The sequence below is a fragment of the Oppia nitens genome, unplaced genomic scaffold (genome assembly GCF_028296485.1).
Source record: "Oppia nitens isolate AA-2021 unplaced genomic scaffold, nextdenovo-longstitch-racon4-pilon3 scaffold29_pilon_pilon_pilon, whole genome shotgun sequence".
Taxonomy (NCBI): domain Eukaryota; kingdom Metazoa; phylum Arthropoda; class Arachnida; order Sarcoptiformes; family Oppiidae; genus Oppia; species Oppia nitens.
This window is the reverse complement of record NW_026533209.1, coordinates 1-21,477: the sequence shown is the minus strand read 5'-3', so window position 1 is coordinate 21,477 and position 21,477 is coordinate 1. Positions and strand designations below refer to the sequence as shown.

At 30.3% G+C, this 21,477-nt stretch overlaps 3 protein-coding genes and 1 pseudogene across 4 annotated transcripts; 1 reads left to right on the top strand and 3 right to left on the bottom strand.

Moving 5' to 3' along the window:
• Window positions 1–481: 481 nt before the first annotated feature.
• LOC128954676 (protein RFT1 homolog) lies at window positions 482–3,881 on the bottom strand (annotated as a pseudogene).
• A 312-nt stretch (window positions 3,882–4,193) lies between these two features.
• On the bottom strand, window positions 4,194–4,775 carry LOC128954675 (probable serine protease do-like). Its single transcript, XM_054300273.1, has one exon. It carries the CDS (start codon window positions 4,773–4,775, stop codon window positions 4,194–4,196), a length of 582 nt encoding a protein of 193 aa, XP_054156248.1.
• A 454-nt stretch (window positions 4,776–5,229) lies between these two features.
• Window positions 5,230–8,772, top strand: LOC128954766 (kelch-like protein 10). Of its 2 annotated transcripts, XM_054300363.1 has the most exons (11): window positions 5,230–5,250; window positions 5,337–5,569; window positions 5,657–5,787; window positions 5,848–5,960; window positions 6,043–6,195; window positions 6,272–6,578; window positions 6,642–6,763; window positions 6,825–7,291; window positions 7,372–7,502; window positions 7,576–8,051; window positions 8,158–8,772. In XM_054300363.1, the coding sequence occupies exons 2-11, from the start codon at window positions 5,358–5,360 to the stop codon at window positions 8,530–8,532; spliced, it is 2,487 nt and encodes an 828-aa protein (XP_054156338.1). In that variant the 5' UTR covers window positions 5,230–5,250; window positions 5,337–5,357; the 3' UTR covers window positions 8,533–8,772. The 2 variants fall into 2 exon arrangements, with proteins under 2 accessions (XP_054156338.1, XP_054156337.1); XM_054300362.1 differs by lacking the exon at window positions 5,230–5,250 and having other exon boundaries at window positions 5,297–5,569.
• Window positions 8,773–8,904: 132 nt separating this feature from the next.
• LOC128954674 (protein RFT1 homolog) lies at window positions 8,905–9,716 on the bottom strand. The gene is made up of 3 exons (XM_054300272.1): window positions 9,627–9,716; window positions 9,097–9,497; window positions 8,905–9,034 (listed from the first exon to the last, which is right to left on the bottom strand). Exons 1-3 carry the CDS (start codon window positions 9,708–9,710, stop codon window positions 8,905–8,907), a joined length of 615 nt encoding a protein of 204 aa, XP_054156247.1. The 5' UTR covers window positions 9,711–9,716.
• Window positions 9,717–21,477: the final 11,761 nt, after the last annotated feature.

The window sequence follows — 21,477 nt, the reverse complement described above, 5'->3', positions numbered from 1 at the left end:
TGTCTATAACTATTATTACCAATAAATAAATCATTTGATATTATAATAATCTATTTATTACATTGTTTTGTATTTTAAAAAAAAACAAAATAATATTATTTGTCTGTTAATAATAATTTTTTATTAAGAAATAGTTATTTAACTCACAAACAAAATAGGATAACATAATTGTCAACAATTTATAGTGAATATGACTATTACAATGTCTATATCATTGCATTTGTTTGTTATCATAATTGTGTTCAATCATTGGTCTGACTGTAATCACAATACGGTATGCAATATATTGGCACCAAATGGACGGTTTGATGGCATCCGAGTCTATCGTATGTGAATTTTAGAGAAGGAATCGGCTAATCATTACCAGGATTTATATCTGATGTATAAAAATGGTAATCAATTTGAATTTCAGGTAACATTTCCAACAAACAGTAGTCGTGAACCAGTGGTAACATTACTAACTAATATCGTATAACTAATGTTAAAACAGATAACTACCGAACCAATTGGTCAACAATTATGAGCTGACGAGGAATATCACAGATATGCTAATCATTTGGCGATTGAATGAATCCATTTGTCGGCTGTTCATTGAGGCAAATGTAAAACACTCGGCAATGCCGTTGACAGCTATGAACAAAACATAGACAGAGTGCCACTGAAGTAGACCACTGGCCAGTCCTACGTTGCCGACCAATCGTTGACCGCCTTTTGTCGGTCCAATTTCTGCGAAAACAATACATAACCCGACTCTTCGATCTGTTGGAAGACTAGTCGGGCCGGCAGTGAACCGATATTGTTGACCACATCGTAGACTCCCTGTTCGGCAAATGTAATGACACTGAAGAATGTCATAACAAAACGTTCGCCTTCTGTGAGAAACTGCTTAAGTGTTGTATTCTTCAAGAAACTGGTGGTTATTATGACAACTAATTGATCAACGAATGGCTAATCGATTATATGATTATAACAAATGTTATATTTTTAAAAAATAAATAAAAACATTACATTTAAATACCTTATTGTCACCACATATTGATAGCCGTTTGTTTGTGTCATCTAAAATGCGATGATAATGACTGAAACATACATTCAAACAAACAAAATGTATTACAACTATATAATCACTAAATTAAAGTACAGTATATAACATATAAAGTAATACATGTGTCTATTGAATGCATTGTACTGTACTGTATATAGAGATATTGTAAACATAAACATTGTATTTATAAACAGTAATATTTTTATACATTAAATATTAAATAACAGTTGGATAAAAATCAATCTCTAAATGTTATAAAAATATATAATAATTGTTGTCTTAAATATTTTCAGTGCAAATCCATTGATAGTCTCAAACCGTATGCAACTAACTGTATAAACATTTGGCAGAAAGTCATCAAAACTATTGCTTTTACTATTAATACCTATATATTGATTGCCGTATTAATAATCATCCGAATGTATTGTCAAAGAAAATACTATCAAAAATCAGACAACAAAACTGTATGTCATTTATATAATAAATACGATGAAAAAAAACCTGATAAACAAAAAACTTTTTGATAAATTAAAAAATTAATGATTTATTTTTGTAGTGAAAATTTATAGAAATCTAGTATTTCATCAACAATTTGAAATAAGTCGACAAATCGGACACCAATTTGTGAATGAATATGAAAAATAAAACAATAATCACAACAAAAATAAATGTATTTTTATCTGATCACAAAAATAATAATATAACTCAAAATATAAATTTTTATTTATTATAAATATTATAATTGTCTTACATTTAATATTTTAGGGTTATCTTATAATTATAATTATTATTTAATTTGATATAATTAACTGATATTATTATTTGTATTAAAAGATTTCTATTTTCATTATAGAGACGGAATGAAAGAAAGACTATAAGGATTTATATCTGATGTATAAAAATGGTAATCAATTTGAATTTCAGTTGACATATCCAACAACAAACAGTAGTCATGAACCAGTGGTAAGATTATTGGACAGCAGTAGTCATATAACTAATGTTAAAACCGATAATGTTATCAAATATGGCATCAAAAATACAACATTACATCAAAATAGTTATACATATGACTGTTCACTATGCGATGTATACATTGTTGTTATTTGTGTGTGTGTGTAGTTAAATATAGATATTAATTTATTTTTTTTTTAAAAATATATATATTATTAAAAGTCAACCAAAAATACAACTGTCCTAACACGATGTATCGATTCTAGACAACAATACCATAATATACAATACACTATCAATGATGTTATCCTATTTAGTCCCGTTCCTCGACTGCAATCAAATTATATTGTATCAGTGAACAGATATCGCAAAAGTCATGTAATGTTTTATAATACAATCATATTATTACACGCGCTTTTCTATTATATTTAAATAAATAATAATAATAATAATAAAAATCTGATTAAACATCAATTTAATATCAATATTAATATATAATATAACGGATTCATATTTATCTAAAGATATATAACAAACAATTATATAATTTATTTTGGTTTTGGTTTTATATATATATTTATTGTTCAAAACATATGAATTCAATGCCGATTTGGTTGATATTGTTTGTCCTCATTGTTGTTGTTGTTGTTGTCATCCATTGGTCGGACTGTCAGTATTCGCATGTCTGTGACGTTATGGCACCGAACGGTCGGTTCGATGGCCTACCAGTCTATCATCGATGGGATACGGGTTACGGGATGGGTGCCGACCAATACACAGATTGGTCCGAATGGCATACAGACAGGTATCATATGTATAAAAATGGCAAACAATGGCAATTCAATGTCAGTATGGATGCGGCCAACAATAATGGCCAACCAGTTGTGACATTAGTTGAGAACAGTGTAACCGATATGAACGCCAGTATTGTCGTCCGATACAGTATTAACAATGTTTGGTATAGAGATACCAGTACTGCCTATAAATCTGTATTATGCGATGCCTATTATTTTGTAAGACATATACAATATACTGTATTATATAACAATATTTATACCGTTCGGCCATTTGGGTACCAAAGCTACCATAATTTACGTTCGGGTCATTATACTTAATGTAGGCATAGGTCTGACCAAAAACGTGGCTAACATCTCGATAATAACCGATACAAATATGGCTATCACTCCGTAGCCGTAGTCGGCAATCAGGTCGGGATCGGGTCGTTCGAGTATATGATACCAGACAAGTGACAAAACGGTTCCGCAAATCATCGACAACGGGATTCTGTGGACAACAACAACATATGATAAAAAAAGATAGCAATTAATACCTGGAAAATGAATGGCACAAACAAACAGACAGACAGACAACTTACGATAGACTAATCAAATTGACTACTTGTGGCCAGTCGTGCGATTTGGTTGAGCCGACAATTACCAGACGATACGGTTCGCGGCTAACAAACTGAATGGTTGTGAACAACAACAGCAATCTATGTATAATAAAACCAATTAAAAAATGGACTCAAAATTGTTAATCAACTGTTACCCAGTTGTCAAATACCGCAACCAATGCCTTTGTATGTGTGTGTGTGTCATATAAAAAATGTGATGATAATGACTGTAACAACAAAGGTATTACAGTGTTGTATAACATATACAGCAATACACGTGTCTATTAAATGCATTGCATTATACTGTACTGTTATATAGAGATACTGTAAACATAAACATTGTATTTATAAACAGTAATATTTTTATACATTGAATATTACATAACAGTTAGTTATAGTAAAATACTTTTAGTTAATAATGAAAACAATGAAAAAGTATCTAATTTTTAATACCATTGGCTTTACTGATATTATAATATAGTTTTTTTTTGAAATAAAAATTATAAAAAATATCACTTATTTAGTGCAAAATTGAAGACAAACTAACACCATATGCCACTAATTGTCTAAACATTTGGCCCAATGATAGTACAACAACAACAACAACCACTACTACTACAACACTAGCAACTACTACAACAACATTGTGGACTACCGGTGCCGCTGATAGTACGACAACAACTCAAACAACTACTATACCTACTGTCACCACTACTAGTACTACCAGTTCCGCTGACAACAACTCAAATGTCACCCAAAACACCACTGAATCTACCGGTTTATCCGATGATTATTTGATATACATTATAGTATGTGATGAATGCCGGCTAACCGTCCCATTTCATCGATCAATGGTCCACCAGAATAGCCAGAAATAGTACCACTGGAATGGTGTATAAAAGAGCTGACACTATACGAAAACATTGTCTCATTAAACGTCCGCCGACCGCAACAAACATAGCCTAAAGTCATACTCTGTAAACGGTATGGTTTGGGATATCCAATACAGATAAGTTGTTCGCCAAAATCGGCCGGTTTCTGGTCGGCCAATACAAACTGATCGGTCAGTTCGTTGTCTTTGTCATCACTGCCAGTAAACTCTAGGCTAACGAGTGCTAAATCACGATACGGTTCACAGTATAGTACCCGTCCGTTACGATAACGACTAATGATTTTATTATCACTAGTTTTTATCAAATAATGGCAATTCAATTGTCTTATATCATTAGCTATATGAACATTGGTAACCAATAGACCGTATTGTTTGTTAATTATACACCCACTTCCGGTACTACCACCGCCACCAATATAACCCGGGTTTACTAATCTAATAACATTTATTTGATTATTACTTATGATATCCGGTATACTATCCGATGGTATCATATAAGCAAAATGTTAGGGACATGTTTAGTACGGCATTGAAAGTACGGCCACAACGGCGCCGAACACAGCTATGGCTTATGTATCTATCGATGTGTATTGTATTGCTAGCACTGGTCAAAGATACACCCATAACATATCCGTATGTGGAAAAAGTATATCAATGGGATGCCCAACAGTTCAGTACCGTCCGTTCAATAAATTAATATTTATTATGTGTTAATAATAAACAATTATTATTATTATTACGGTATATATGTCACGTAATAAAATATTAAAATATATATAGATATATAATAATTAATATTATTTAATATGAATAATATAATAAATTATCAAATTTCTCGTTAATATTATACAGTAAATTAATTTTTAAATAATAATACTGTTTAACTAAATATTATAATATTATTAGTTAATTATTTAATATTACCGTTTTATTTAGTAAAGTTTATCACTGTATTTATACTAAGCAAAGGTAATAAAATCTATTGATATTTCAATTAATAAACTATTTTAACCACAAATTTTTTTTATCTCATATTTATTTTCATTTGTTACGAGTTGTTATCTGTCTGAGTGAATATGTCTCGAAGCGATGGCTCGGCTACCGTATACATGGGTAAGATCTATATCGCCGGCGGACTCAACGACCAGATGATTGAAAGTTCGGTCGAGTTTTACGATTTGACGGCCAAAACGTGGTCACTAATTATGCCAACACCGCGAACTAGTCTCGGGTTTGTTGCTCTGGACGACGCCCTATACGACATCGGCGGTAACAATGGCTTTGAAAGGTATGTAAGAGCTATCACTTAATAGATCTTTTAGTATATCACTTCTCTCTCTCTCTCTCTCTCTCTCTTTCATATATATCATCACAGACTACAATCAGTGGAGAAGTACGACATGAGACACAAGTCATGGCAAATGGTAGCCAATATGTTATCAAAGCGAAGTACGTTTGCAACCGCTGTCATTGAGAACAGTATTTACGTCATCTGCGGTTATAATGGTATCAATCTATTTGTGTATATTTAAGAAACAAATAATTCAAATGTTATCCACATTACAGGTCAGACACCCACCGATTCGTTGTCTCAGATTTGGACGCCGACCCGATGTCGATGGTTCGCTACAAAGTTATCGCACAATAGTCCCCGCGCTTATCACGGAATACAAGTACCGGTAATGTTATAATACCCGTCCCTTTCAATGTTGTCTTATATTTTGTTTAACAAATTGTATAACCTGTTTACATACACTTTAGATAATCTATGACATGGTTTACGTGATTGGAGGCACCGACGGTATCAACAATCTCGATATCGACAGTTGTGTCCAATATTTTCATTTAAGTATTCAACGCCAACACCGACTGTCAAACACGGCATTCAATTTCATTAAAGCAAACTTCTGTGATGTAAGCAAACTGATTGAAATACTTGTTGTAATTGAATTAATTTGACAATCATTTCTCAATCAATTCACTTTCACAGGTGATCTACAAATGTATGGATTTTCCAGAACTATCGGCCGACGAGTTGACAGTATTGATAGCCAGCGATGACCTGAATGTCAAATCCGAGCAAACCGTTTACGAAGCGATCATCCATTGGATCCAATGGTCAGCTAATGAACGAAGTGGTCTCCATTTGTATCCATTGCTTAAAAATCTTCGTTACGCACGACTGGACATTGAATTCATCGAGAATACAGTGGCCAAGAATGGTCTTATCGTCGAAGATCAAGACAGTCAACAATTGGTCAACAAATTTGTCGACACTTTTCGTACATTTATTAAAAGTATTGCTTATAAATATTGTGTCTTAAAGTTATAAACAAATTAATAATTGTTTTGTTGGACAGAGAAAGACGGTTACGGTCTGTATGTTGGCCTACATCCCGAAGCCATTAGGCCGCGCGTCCCGCACGAGATTGCCATAGTGTTTGGCGGCTGGCAGGAAGGCATACCGTCAACTATGCTCAAAGTATACGACGTATTTTGTTGTTTTGTTTAACAAACTGTATAACCTGTTTGCATACACTTAGATAATCTATGAACTGGTTTACGTGATCGACGGCACCGACGGTATCAATATTTTGAAGAGTGTCCAGTGTTTCGATACAATTACAAAGCGTTGGTATGACAGACAAGATATGAATACTGAACGCTGTTATGTTAATACTGTTGTAGTCGACGGTAATATCTATGCAATGGGCGGTCATAATGGCCAACATCGGATAAAATCGTGCGAGAAATACGATCCGCAGACCAAAGTGTGGACCAAAATTCAGGACATGAATATGTCGCGAAGCGACGGCTCGGCTACCGTATACATGGGTAAGATCTATATCGCCGGCGGACTCAACGACCAGATGATTGAAAGTTCGGTCGAGTTTTACGATTTGACGGCCAAAACGTGGTCACTAATTATGCCAACACCGCGAACTAGTCTCGGGTTTGTTGCTCTGGACGACGCCCTATACGACATCGGCGGTAACAATGGCTTTGAAAGGTATGTAAGAGCTATCACTTAATAGATTTTTTAGTATATCACTGTCTCTCTCTCTCTCTCTTTCATATATATCATCACAGACTACAATCAGTGGAGAAGTATGACATCAAACTCAAGTCATGGCAAATGGTGGCCAATATGTTATCAAAGCGAAGTACGTTTGCAACCGCTGTCATTGAGAACAGTATTTACGTCATCGGCGGTTATAATGGTATCAATCTATTTGTGTATATTTAAGAAACAAATAATTCAAATCTCTTATCAAATGTTATCAAACATTTCAGGTCAGACACTCATCTGTTCGGTTGAGAAATACGATTCGTTGTCTCAGATTTGGACGCCGGCCCGATGTCTGAATCACGACCACAGCGGTCTAGCCGTATGTGTGGCCAGCGGACTGTCCACTGTCGCCGACTTTACGTTTATCGGACGCAATGAACTAAAACTTCGCAACAATTATGACAACAAAGACTTGGACAATAAGATCGGATCTGTTACCTTATGGTATATCTTAGCATTATTTTTGTTGTCATCGATGATACAGCCGGTTAAGGGATTTGATTTTATCATTGGATTCGACAAAGATGCCGAAATGGGTACTACAACGTCAGTACTGATGGTTTTGGGTATCGGCGCCTGTTTGGTTGCCGGCTTTTTAACCACAGTATACTGTATTCATGAGCGATACAGAGTCGCCCGACACCAACCAACACATGTACTGCCCGTCCATCACATACAGCCGTCAAAATCATTTCAATCGGTATCTATCTATATCTATATCTATATCTATATCTATATCTATATCTATATCTATATCTATATCTATATCTATATTTGACTGTAATAATTTTTATTTATATTAATAGTTTGTTTACCCAAACAATAACAACATATTCGTTAAAGAGATAGAAAGAATCTCATCAGTTGTCAATCGGGACGATAGCATACCTTTTGCCAACAAAAATAAAGAAATGCTAAGACAGGCACATATTGGTAACCGATTTTATAACGGTTCACTACTCGGCGTTGTCATCAATAACACTACCGGAGATATATCGTCAAATATCGCAGAAAAGGCATTCAAAGGCCATTATTTTGTTGGTCAAAGTCATGGGTTTACTACAGTTGCCGTAGAAATGGATACGAATACATTGAAACGAAAGTATTCCGGATCTGTGACTGATGTTTCAAATCCTAAAAAAAAATGTACCCGAAAATGCTCGGACATAAGCTGTCAATAAGTTATCCAACAAACAGTAGTCATGAACCAGTAGTAACATTATTGGACAGCAGTAGTCATATAACTAATGTTAAAACCGATAATCTTATCAAATATGGCATCAAAAATACAACATTACATCAAAATAGTTCTAATTTATGTAAAAAATTAAATCATTTATTTGTGTTTTTTTTATTAAAGTTTACTAATTGTCGTTCATTTAAATAAATCACTATAAGATTTACTATAAGTCATATTAAGCTAATAGTTATGTAACCAATAATTTTTAACAATGATATCGATAAAGCAGTACAACATAGATAAGGCTATTATAGATAGAAAACAAATTATAATTGAATTAATAAAACAAATTTTATTTTAAAAAAAGTATAAATCAAACCTTAACTACAAAAAGTATGATAAATGTCAACAAAAATGAGACCAAAACCATCGGATGAGGAATGGATCCATTGATGGGGACGTCTGCTTTGGTGTTTCCGTAATAGGATTTAATAAAATTTACACTAAAATGATAAATAAATTAAATTACTATAACATTATTGTTGTTAGCAAAAAGCACACATACCTGATGACAATACGTGAGCCCATATTGAGACAGTTGGCAATAATAAAGCCGTAACTACCGAACCAATTGGTCGTCAAGTATGAGCTGACGAGGAATATCACAGATATGCTAATCATTTGACGATTGAATGAATCCATTTGTCGGCTGTTCATTGAGGCAAATGTAAAACAATCGGCAATACCGTTGACAGCTATGAACAAAACATAGATAGAGTGCCACTGAAGTAGACCACTGGCCAGTCCTACGTTGCCGACCAATCGTTGGCCGCCTTTTGTCGGTCCAATTTCTGCGAAAACAATACATAACCCGACTCTTCGATCTGCTGGAAGACTAGTCGGGCCGGCAGTGAACCGATATTGTTGACCACATCGTAGACTCCCTGTTCGGCAAATGTAATGACACTGAAGAATGTTATAACAAAACTGGTGGTTATTATGACAAGTGATCGATCAACGAATAGCTAATCGATTATATGATTATAACAAATGTTATATTTTTTAAAAATAAATAAAAACATTACATTTAAATACCTTATTGTCAACGTCAGAGTCACCACATATTGATCGCCATGTGTTTGTGTCATCTAAAAAATGCGATGATAATGACTGTAACATACAATCAAACATACAAAATGTATTACAAGTATATAATCACAAACATACAGTGTATAGCATATACTGTTACTGTCTAATACACATATCTATTGAATGCATTGCATTATACTGTACTATAAACACTGTACTGTACTGTAAACATAAACATTGTATTTATAAACAGTAATATTTACATACATTTAATATTACATTTTATTACAGTTAGTTATAGTAAAGTACTTTTAGTTAATAATACATTAATAACAACAATGTTTTCATGGAAATCAAAGTGTCAATGAAAAAGGCATACGGTTTGAGACTGTCTTTAGATTTGCACTGAAAATACAATTATTGAAAAAACAAATAAATACACAAAAATTAATAATAATAAAACAGACATTACTTTCGGTGACAGCGTTTGGTTGAATGGTGTCCAACAATAGTATGGTTTTCTGTCGATCGTAAAGAATAATATATGTCCGGATCTGTTGTTAAACTTATTACCGACGAGTAAGCCATAGTCGACAATAGCGTTAACTCGTGGCCAGAGTTTGTTAGGTATATCGTCGATAAACTTTGGATACGAACAGTAATTTGATTTTTTGCATTCATCCGAATCTAATGTCTGAATTTTCCGACACCTTTGCGATGTCTGTCCATAACTATTATATAGTTTGACGATTCCTGTGGTACGGGACTGAATATAATTGAATCCGTGATATCGTATTGCAAATTGTATTCACATTTCAATTGATTATCCGATTCATTGATGTTTTCCAGACATTCGATAACTATTATTTCATTGAATCCATTTTCCTAATAAAAACTTTATATATTTTTTGGTAATAATTTATTTTTATTTTTAATTATATAATATTAATTTAAAAATATTTTTTGATAATTTATTTTTTTGATAATTAGATTAATATTATCGGTTTAAAAAAACATTTTAACGATTAATATAGAGATAATAATGATTGCAATCAATAAGACTATTCCTATTGAAATCAATATATAGATGACAATCCAATTAGTTTTTGTTTGTTTGGGCCATATGTTTGAACAATTAGTTGCAAATGTTGTCAGACTATCTATGGATTTCAAATATATTTAAAACAAAATAAAATAATAATTAAATCATTACTTTTGACAACAGACTCTAATTGAATGGTGTAATACAATAGTATGGATCGGAGTCGACATTGAAAAACAATGTCCCGATCTTTTGCTGTTATCATTGACTATACAGTAGTCGACAATACCATCGACCAGTGGCCAGAGATCGTCGGGTATATCGTCGATGAATTTTGGATACAAACAACCAAATTGTTTGCATTTATCGAAACTCATTGTCTTATTGGAGATATAGATAAATATGATATCATTTTTTTGTTGTCTGTTAACTGATATAATATAATTTGATTGCAGTCGAGGAACGGGACTAAATAGGATAACATTTGATATATTGTATTGTATATTATAGTATTTTAGATAGGAATTGAAATCGCATAGAGTTTGGACAGTCGTGTTTTTGCTGGTCTTTTAAGTAATAAATAATATATTTAATAGTAATACAGAATAGTAATTCACATATACACCCACCCACACATCCACATACACACACATACTTACAGAATCTACAAATCAAACTAAAGAATAAATTTATTGTAATTATTTTATTTGTGATTTTTTATTTTAAAGATAAGCGCGTGTATTGTGATTGTATAAAATGAAAAGCAATTATATTAGAAAAAAATTATTTCATAAATAATAATACCTATTATTAATTTTATATAATTTAAAGAATCCATTAAAATATAAATAAATCAAAAAAATATTTATATAGAAATAAATGTTTGTTTTAATAACTACTGTATAATAATTTTATAATATATGTTATCTTTGTAAATATTGATATAATTTTTTTATCATTTATAATCAAAATCTCGATATATATTTGGTTTTTACATATTTTTTGATACTTTAGTCTCATTGAATATTATTAGTAATTTAGTGGTAATGTAGTAATAATAATAATATTAAATTGATTGATAGATAAATGTATAAATCAAATAAATAATTATTTATAAACACAAAAAAAAATAATTATTTATAAACACAAAAAATAATCGATAAAATATAAACTAGAATTTAGGTATAAAAAATAAAATGCAAATAAATAACTAAATAAATAAATAAAAAATAATAGTTTTTTTCAAATTAATTTCAACTAAAAAAATAAGTTTTTGCTGGCATTTCATTTGAAAGGTCATCGTTGAAATTTCATTCATAGTGTCGTCAATATTAGCCTACTTTGACTTCTCGATCTCCTGTTGTTGTTGTTGTTGTAGTTGTGAGTGCTGTCCATCAAGAGATGGGATGGACTTAATTGAGTTCATATTGATCTCCGGTTTCAATGGCTTAGCCTATAATATATAAAATAACAAAAATTAAATAAAATGTTTATTTTTTAAAAAATAAAGATTTTTAACATTTTGTCTTCTTTAGGTGTTTTTGAGTAATAAATTATTAGACAAATGACAATAACAATGACGACAATAATTATTATGACAATCACTGCTATAATGTAAGGCATAAAACTTTTTTTGGACGACTCAGTAGTAATGGGCAGTGATTCCGATATAGTGGTCAACAATGTTGTTGTTGTTATCTTTTCCGCCCAAATGTTATGACAGTTAGTGGCATACGGTTTGAGACTGGCTTTAGATTTGCACTAAAAATAATTAAAAATTATTGTAGAAAGCAAATGAATATATGAAATACACACCAAAATAATAATAATAATAATAAAATAATTATTACTTTCGGTGACAGCGTTTGGTTGAATGGTGTCCAACAATAGTATGGTTTTCCGTCGATCGTAAAAAACAATATATGACCGGATCTGTTGTTGTTTAGTTTATCACCGGCCACATAGCCATAGTCAACAATACCGTCGAGCAGTGGCCAGAGATCGTCGGGTAAATCGTTATTGTCTGTAACATTGATTGTAATCATAAATGTATTTCTCTATCCGTTTCATTTATATAGACAAACTTGACCGGGATTTGTCATACCTGTCCACTACGATAACATAGGCACCGGTAGTATTGTCAACGGTTATAGGATTTAATATAAAACTGTCAGTCATGTCGACTGTTGTCGATATATTCAATACTTTCATAATAGTTACGGATGTACTGTAACACTAATAAAATACAAGTGTCTTGTCATTGATGTCCTAATAAAACAATAATAAATTATAAAACATTTTGTTTTTACAAATAATTAATAATAATATTTCTATTATAATAGTATGAAAAAAATGAAAATATTACACAATTATTAATAAATATATTCAATATTTATTCTACAATAGATTACAGTGGACTTAGAAATATATAACAATATCTATTTGTATTGAATGTATTGAAATCAAACATATTTTTTAAAAGATTGGTTTTATTTGTTTGGATAGTATTGTCTTCTAATGTCACCAATGGTTCATCACTACTAATACTACTGTTACAAAAAACACGATTTCTTGTATTAAATATTGCCATATCTTTAGATCTATAAAAATATTCTTAAAAACATTAATTAATATTAATAAAATAAAATAAACAAAATATTTCCCCAAAAATAACAATTATTTATTATTAACAATAACAAATCTTAAATTACAATTAAATATAAACTCTATTAACTGATTAAAACATTGAAACCCATACTAATGACAATATGTCATAATATTACAATTACTTTTATAATAAAATATACAATAATAAAAATATATATGTTGTACATACATGCGTACAACATTTACAATTGTATTAAAATAATAAATAATATTACAAATAATTATAAAATATAAGTTGCGTAACACTACTACTATTGTCGGGAAACGATATGTGAAACGGTAACAACAATTGCGTGCATTTTTTATGTATTGGATAAAAAGTTATGTAATTATTTGATATGTTTTGATTGATAATCCATTGATGATAGACTCGGATGCCATCAAACTGTCCATTTGGTGCCAACATATTCACACCGACTGGTTATTGGTGTGTATTGTGATTGTATAAAATAAAAAGAAATTATAAAAACAATTATATTAGCAAAAATAAGCATTTTTTAAAATCATTAACTCTATCGAAACAATAAATATTGTATTTTATTTATGTATTGTTTATTAATTATCCAACAATTAATATATTTTGGAAACTAAATAACTATCATTTTAATTTCATTAAAATGAAATCAATTAAAAGAAAAAAATGTAAAATATTAGTATATTTCTTTAAAAAAATAAATTTCATTAATATTTTTAAAAAATATAAATTAAATATTTGTAGTAATTTAGTGTAATGTAATAATAATATTATTATTAAATTGATTGATAAAATAAATGTATAAATCAAGTTATTGATTATTTGTAAACACAAAAAAATTATTTATAAACACAAAAAAATAATTGATAAAATATAAACTAGAATTTAGATTTAAAAATAAAATACAAATAAATTTAAAAAATAATAGTTTGTTTTCAAAATAATTTCAACTAAATAAATAAGTTTTTGCTGGCATTTAATATGAAAGATAACCCCCAATAGTGTCGTCAATATTAGCCTACTTTGACTTCTAGATCTCTTGTTGTTGTTGTAGTTGTGAGGGCTGTCCATCAAATGATGGGATGGACTTAATTGAGTTCATATTGATCTCCGGTTTCAATGGCTTAGCCTATAATATAAAAAACAACAAAAAATCAATAAAATGTTAATTTTTTATTAATAAATCTTTTTTATATTTTTATATTCATTTGGTTTTTTGAATAGCAAATTATTAGAAAAATGACGTTAACAATGACGACAATAATAATTATTATGACAATCAGTGCTATAATGTAAGGCATAAAACTTTTTTTGGACGATTAAGTAGTTTTTGTAGTAGTAGTAGTAGTCGGCAGTGATTCCGATATAGTGGTCAACAATGTTATTGTTGTTGTCTTAGTTTTAGCAGTTGTTTGTGTGACAGTGGTGTATAATATTGTGGTCAACGATGTTGTTGTTATCATTTCTGGCCAAATGTTATGACAGTTAGTGGCATACGGTTTGAGACTGGCTTTAGATTTGAACTAAAATTAATTAGATTTTTTTTGACGAAAACAAATGAATATATGAAATACACACCAACTACACCAATTTAATAATAATAATATTAAAATAGTTATTACTTTCGGTGACAGCGTTTGGTTCAATGGTGTCCAACAATAGTATTCCGTCGATCGTAAAGAACAATATGACCGGATCTGCTGTTATTATATTTATCACCGGCCACATAGCCATAGTCGACAATACCGTCGACCAGTGGACAGATATTGTCGGGTATATCGTCGATAAAGTTTGGATACCAACAGTCTGGAGATTGTTTGCATTCATTTGAATCAATTGTTTTCTGATCCCACAAATAGTTGAATTTGCCGACACCTTTGCTATGTCTGTCCATAGCTATTGCAAAACGTGACCAGATATTGGCTACGGGACTGAATACAATTGAATCGGTTAAATTGAACGGCAAATTGTAACTAAATTCCCCATTATTTTCCCAACCACTGGATTTTTTCAGTACATTGAACGACAGTATTTAAAATTTTATCCTAATAAAACAATATATTGGGTAGTGGACATAAGTTTATTCGTTTGAATAGTATGTAATTTAACTTTTCATTAGAGTAGGAATTATTATTGCAAAACTAACAATGTCACAAAATTACCTTAAAATATTTACATTTAAATGATTTTTTATTTTTAAATTTATCTTTATTAAAATGGTCAAAATATTGTTTTTGTATTTTTGATACTTTCTTGTTTATCAATTCGTAGAAACCATTCATAAAAATTTTAAAAATTCTAAAACATTTTTCTAAGATACAGCTTTAGATTAAACATAATTCAGATTTTTAAAGACTGCTATTACAACTATTATAAAATAAAAACAAATTGAAAACAATTTTTTTATAATATCTCAAATATAAATGTCAATAATAAATTTTATAGATTAATTATCAATTAAATAAACATACATTTATAAATATAGACATTTATAGTATTCAACAATAAACAAATCAATTTTTTATAATTGCAATATCGATGTCGATGCAATATGCAATATGACGACAATAATAATTATTATGACAATCACTGCTATAATGTAAGGCATAAAACTATTTTTGTTGTTCGAGTCATTTGATTCAGCAATGGTTTTGGAGGAATCGGTAGTTTTAGCGGTGGTTTTGAATGTTTCAATAGACTTTAAGGTAGTTTTGAATGACTCAGTAGTTGTATTAATGGTATAAATTAAATCAGTGGTTTGGGTGACAGTGGTGTCCGATAAGGTGGTCAACGTAGTTGTTGTTGTTGTAGTTATCTTTTCCGGCCAAATGTTTTTACAGTCGATGGCATACGGTTTGAGTTTGTATTTAGATTTCCACTGACAATACAATTATTGAAAAAAACAAAAAAAATCCCCAAAAAAATAATAATAATAAAACAATCATTATTTTCGGTAACAGCCTTTGGTTGAATGGTGTCCAACAATAGTATGGTTTTCTGTCGATATTAAAGAACAATATATAACCGGATCTATTGTTATGTTTATTGCCAACAAATATATGAATTTTACGACACCTTTGAGATGTCTGTCCATAACTATTATATAATTTGACGACTCGTGGGGTACGGAACTGAATATAATTGAATCCGTGATATCGTATTGCAAAATGTATTCAGATTTCAATGGATTATCCGATCCATTGATGTTTTCCAGACATTCAACAACTATTATATCTATGTATCCATTTAACTAATAAAAACATATATTTTTTAGTTAAATATTCAATTGAATTAATTATAACTACTACTACTACTACTACTACTACTACTACTACTACTACTACTACTACTACTACTACTACTACTACTACTACTACTAATACCACTTTATACATACGATTGAAAGCTTAAGATCGGCAATACATGACATACAACTATAATTTAAATATAATTGATAATCATTTAGTCGATTAGTTTGTATAGTTTTAACGGCAAGTCTGGCCATATGTTTGTTTGTCATATTACTGTTTGTTGAATTTCTATTGATACCTATTGTCACCAGTGGTTTATCAATACTATGATTGTCTGTCGCAATGTTATCAGTGTTGTTAGGAAAAGACACTTAAAATTGAAATTGTGGTGATCTGTATAACTCGCACATCATATAGACATCGGTATAGTATTCAGCATTTCGATGGTCGACATCCCATATATGATAGACTCGGATGCCATCAAACATACCAAATGGTGCCAATATATCGCACACCGACTGCTGTTCAGACCAATCCGTGGACGACATAGCAATTACAGCAAACAATAATAGCAACGAAATCATAGACATTATATACAATTAATAAATATTTAGACAATTAATATCAAAAACAACAAAAATTTGTTATCTAATGACCAATAGTTTAATGAATAAAAATCTGTTACAATAAGAATAAAAACAAAAAATATTTAAAAAAATTATTTATTAGGTTTTTTTAATTTTGAATTTTATTTATTATGATATATGATGTTTGAATCTATAAATCAAACTAAACAATGAATTTATTATTACATTTATAATTATGATTAATATTTGTGATTTTGTTTAGATTATAGATAAGCGAGTGTATTGATTGTATAAAAATGTTAATCAATTAAATAAAAAGCATTTTTATTTTTTTTAGTCAATGATGTCTGTAAATCAAATTGTAACAAAAAATAAAATATTTATTTATTAGTAAAATATATCTGATTAATATTAATTAATGCTATTAAATTAAATTAATTAATTAAAAACAAATATATATATTGATTAGTAGTAATAGTATTAATAGTACTATTAATGGTATAAATTAAATCATTAATTAGTTTAACACAAAAATAATTCAGAAAATATAAATTAGAATTTAGATTTAAAAATAAAATACAAATAATTAAAAATAATAGTTTGTTTTCAAACTAATTTCAACTAAAAAATAAGATTTTGCTGGCATTTCGCTTGAAAGTCAACCCCCAATTGTGTCGTCAATATTTGTCGACGACTTTAACCCCCCCGACCTCTTGATGTTTTTGTTGTGAGTGCTGTCCATCAAGAGATGGTATGGACTTAATTGAGTCCATATTGATCCAATTGAGTCCAATACTCGGCATCACATGTTATACACCTATAATTGTAAAATATTACTCTATTGTTGTAACCGTATCCTACAGTTTTTAACCACAAGTTTGGCCAAAATACGGCTATTGAATGACGTAACCACACTGTTGTCCGCTATTGTCACCAGTGGTTCATCAATGCTATTATTGTCATCAGTGGTGGTAGTGTTGGGAAACGATACTTGAAATTGAAATTCATATCTTCCTTCTCTATACATTATATACACATCCGTATAGTTTTTAGCATTTTTATGATCGACATATGATAGACTCGTATGCCATCCGATCGTCCATTTGGTGACAACGCATTGCACACCGACTGCTGTTGAGACCAATGAATGGACGACAAAACAATTACAGCAAACAATAATAACATCGGGATATTCAATGAAATCATTTTTTGAATTTAAACCACTATTTTGTTTTTATTTGTTATTATAAATTATATCTTTAAATATCTATAACTAAAGTCTAGGTATTGACAGAAAAAAGTGTTGTTCTGTGTTTCAGTCAATAGTGAATACAAATTTATTCAACAAATAGCTGTTAAATTACATATTGTATAAATTTTGTTTTTATTATTTATTAAAAACAATCTATTAATCAAATATAAATGATTTACGCGACAAAAATTGATATTATATTGTTATTTTATCAATAATACAATTATATAAATATGATATGAAATATATTTTTATCAAATATTATATAATTTTTAAATAAATAAAAATAAATTGAAATAAATACTTTAATATTTGTAGTATTAATAGCAATAATGTACTATTGATTGATGAATAAATATATATCAAATTAATAATTGTTTACACAACAAATAAATCAGAAAATATAAACTAAAATTTATGTTTAAAAATAAAATACAAATAAATAAATTTTTAGAAATAATAGTTTGTTTTCAAAAAAAACAAAATTAAGATTTTGTTGACATTTCACTTGAAAGTCAACCCCCAATAGTGTCGTCAACATTTTCCGACGACATAGCCCTCGACCTCATGTTGTTGTGAGTCGTGTCCATCCATTGATCGGATGGTCGCCACTGAATCTTCATAGATCTCCGGTTTCAATGTCTTAGACTATAATATAAAAAACAACACAAATTCAATAAAATATTTTTAATCAATAATTTTATTTTAATAAATATTTTTTTCATTTTTCTCTTCATTTGATGTTTTTAAGTAATAAATTATTAGACAAATGTTGATAACTATGACGACGAAAATAATTATGACAATAACTGCAACTATAATGTAAGGCATAAAACCATTTTTGTTTGTCGAGTCAGTTGTTTCAGCAATGGTTTTGAAGTATCAGTGGTTTTATCGGTGGTTTGGGTAACAGTGGTGTCTGATATTGTGGTCAACGATGTTGTTGTTGTTGTTATCTTTTCCGGCCAAATGTTTTTACAGTCGATGGCATACGGTTTGAGACTGTGTATAGATTTGCACTAAAAAATATTTAAGAAAACAAATATGAAATACAAAAAAATAATGAAAAAAAACAGTTATTACTTTCGGTGACAACGTATGGTTGAATGGTGTCCAACAATAGTATGGTTTTCCGTATATATTAAAAAACAATATATGACAGGATCTGTTGTTAAGCTTATTAACGACAATTAAGCCATTAGTCGACAATACCGTCGACCCCTGACCAGAGATCGTCGTACAAATCGTCGATAAACTTTGGATACAAACATTTATTTGATTTTTTGCATTCATCGGAATCTATTGTTTTATTTTCCAATAAATATATGAATTTTCCGATACCTTTGCTATGTTTGTCCATAACTATAACATAGTTTGACGATTCCTGTGGTACGGGACTGAATACAATTGAATCCTTAGTGATTCCGTATTGCAAATCGTATTCAGATTTCAATGGATTATCCGATCCATTGATGTTTTCCAGACATCTAACACCTGTTATTTCAATTAAATTTCTATTTTTCTAATAAAAACATTTATAGATTTTTTGTTAATAATAACTGCATTAAATACTACCACTATTACTACTACTACTACTAATACTACTACTTTATACATACAAATATTGACTTATCATAAGCATTACATGACATACAACTATAATTTAAATTTAACTGATAATCATTTAGGCGCTTAGTTAGTATAGTTTTAACGGCAAGTCTGGCCAAATAGTTTGTAATATCACTGTATGTCCCATGTCTATTGATATCTATTGTCACCAGTGGTTCATCAATACTACTACTGTTACTACTATTGTCTGTATCGGTGGTGTTAGGAAACGATACTTTAAATTTAAATTGTGGATTACTGTCCGGATCGTACATCATATAGATATCGGTATAGTTTTCAGCATTTCGGTGGTCGACATCCCATATATCATAGACTCGGATGGGCTGCACTACACTATTTGGGCCGCGCCGGAGGCGGGGGTGGGTGGTATAAGTATATAGTACTTGATGTTTAGTAAACATATGTAAAATATAGGGCATCGCAAACTAAAGGTTAAATAGATATAAAAATTATAAATTTAAAACCTATCTAATTTAACCTAACCTAACCTAACCAAACCTAACCTAACCTAACCTAACCTAACCTAACCTAACCTAACCTAACCTAACCTAAACTAACCTAAACTAACCTAACCTAACCTAACCTAACCTAACCTAACCTAAACTAACCTAACCTAACCTAAACTAACCTAACCTAACCTAACCTAACCTAACCTAACCTAAACTAACCTAAACCTAACCTAACCTAACCTAACCTAACCTAACCTAAACTAACCTAACCTAACCTAAACTAACCTAACCTAACCTAACCTAACCTAAACTAACCTAAACTAACCTAAACTAACCTAAACTAACCTAAACTAACCTAAACTAACCTAAACTAACCTAAACTAACCTAAACTAACCTAAACTAACCTAAACTAACCTAAACTAACCTAACCTAACCTAACCTAACCTAAACTAACCTAAACTAACCTAACCTAACCTAACCTAACCTAACCTAACCTAACCTAACCTAACCAGAGTTGCAGTTTGACTGCCAAAAAGAGCAGTCGCATTTTTCTTGTGCTTTTTCTGCTCTTCTACGTACTCTTAAATTGTGTTTAATTTTTATGTTTTGAAGTACTCTACAATTTTAATAATCTTTGCTAACATATAGTACTTCATTATGGCTCCAAAAACATCTAAGGTTTCAGCAAACGACATTAGCGTCTCATCACTAAATGATGCTATAAGTACTCTAATGACTATCGCTATAGACATTGAGAGTAATATAGCTGAGTCTGGAAACATCAAGACAAACATCAAAGAAAGCATACTTCACTCAGCAAAACAACTACGAACTGTCACCGCGTACTTGCAAACAAACACCGTAAACACAACAACCACAGACATAGGAAGTATTTTGTCTTCATTGATGGAAAATCAGAATATCATGTTAAAGGAAATACAATCGCTTAAGAATTCAACCAAATCGTACGCTTCAGCAACGGCTAAAATACTCAGCGCTCCGAAA

Bases quoted from the DNA above. Each gene is read 5' to 3' on its own strand.
- LOC128954675 (XM_054300273.1), bottom strand. From the start codon at position 4,775: ATGATACCATCGGATAGTATACCGGATATCATAAGTAATAATCAAATA.
- LOC128954766 (XM_054300363.1), top strand. From the start codon at position 5,358: ATGTCTCGAAGCGATGGCTCGGCTACCGTATACATGGGTAAGATCTAT. The intron at 5,570-5,656 runs GTATGTAAGAGC...ATATCATCACAG, and splicing joins GGTAACAATGGCTTTGAAAG to ACTACAATCAGTGGAGAAGT. The intron at 8,052-8,157 runs GTATCTATCTAT...TTATATTAATAG, and splicing joins CGTCAAAATCATTTCAATCG to TTTGTTTACCCAAACAATAA.
- LOC128954674 (XM_054300272.1), bottom strand. From the start codon at position 9,710: ATGTTACAGTCATTATCATCGCATTTTTTAGATGACACAAACACATGG. The intron at 9,498-9,626 runs GTATTTAAATGT...AACATTCTTCAG, and splicing joins ACTCTGACGTTGACAATAAG to TGTCATTACATTTGCCGAAC. The intron at 9,035-9,096 runs GTATGTGTGCTT...TTATCATTTTAG, and splicing joins GGCTCACGTATTGTCATCAG to TGTAAATTTTATTAAATCCT.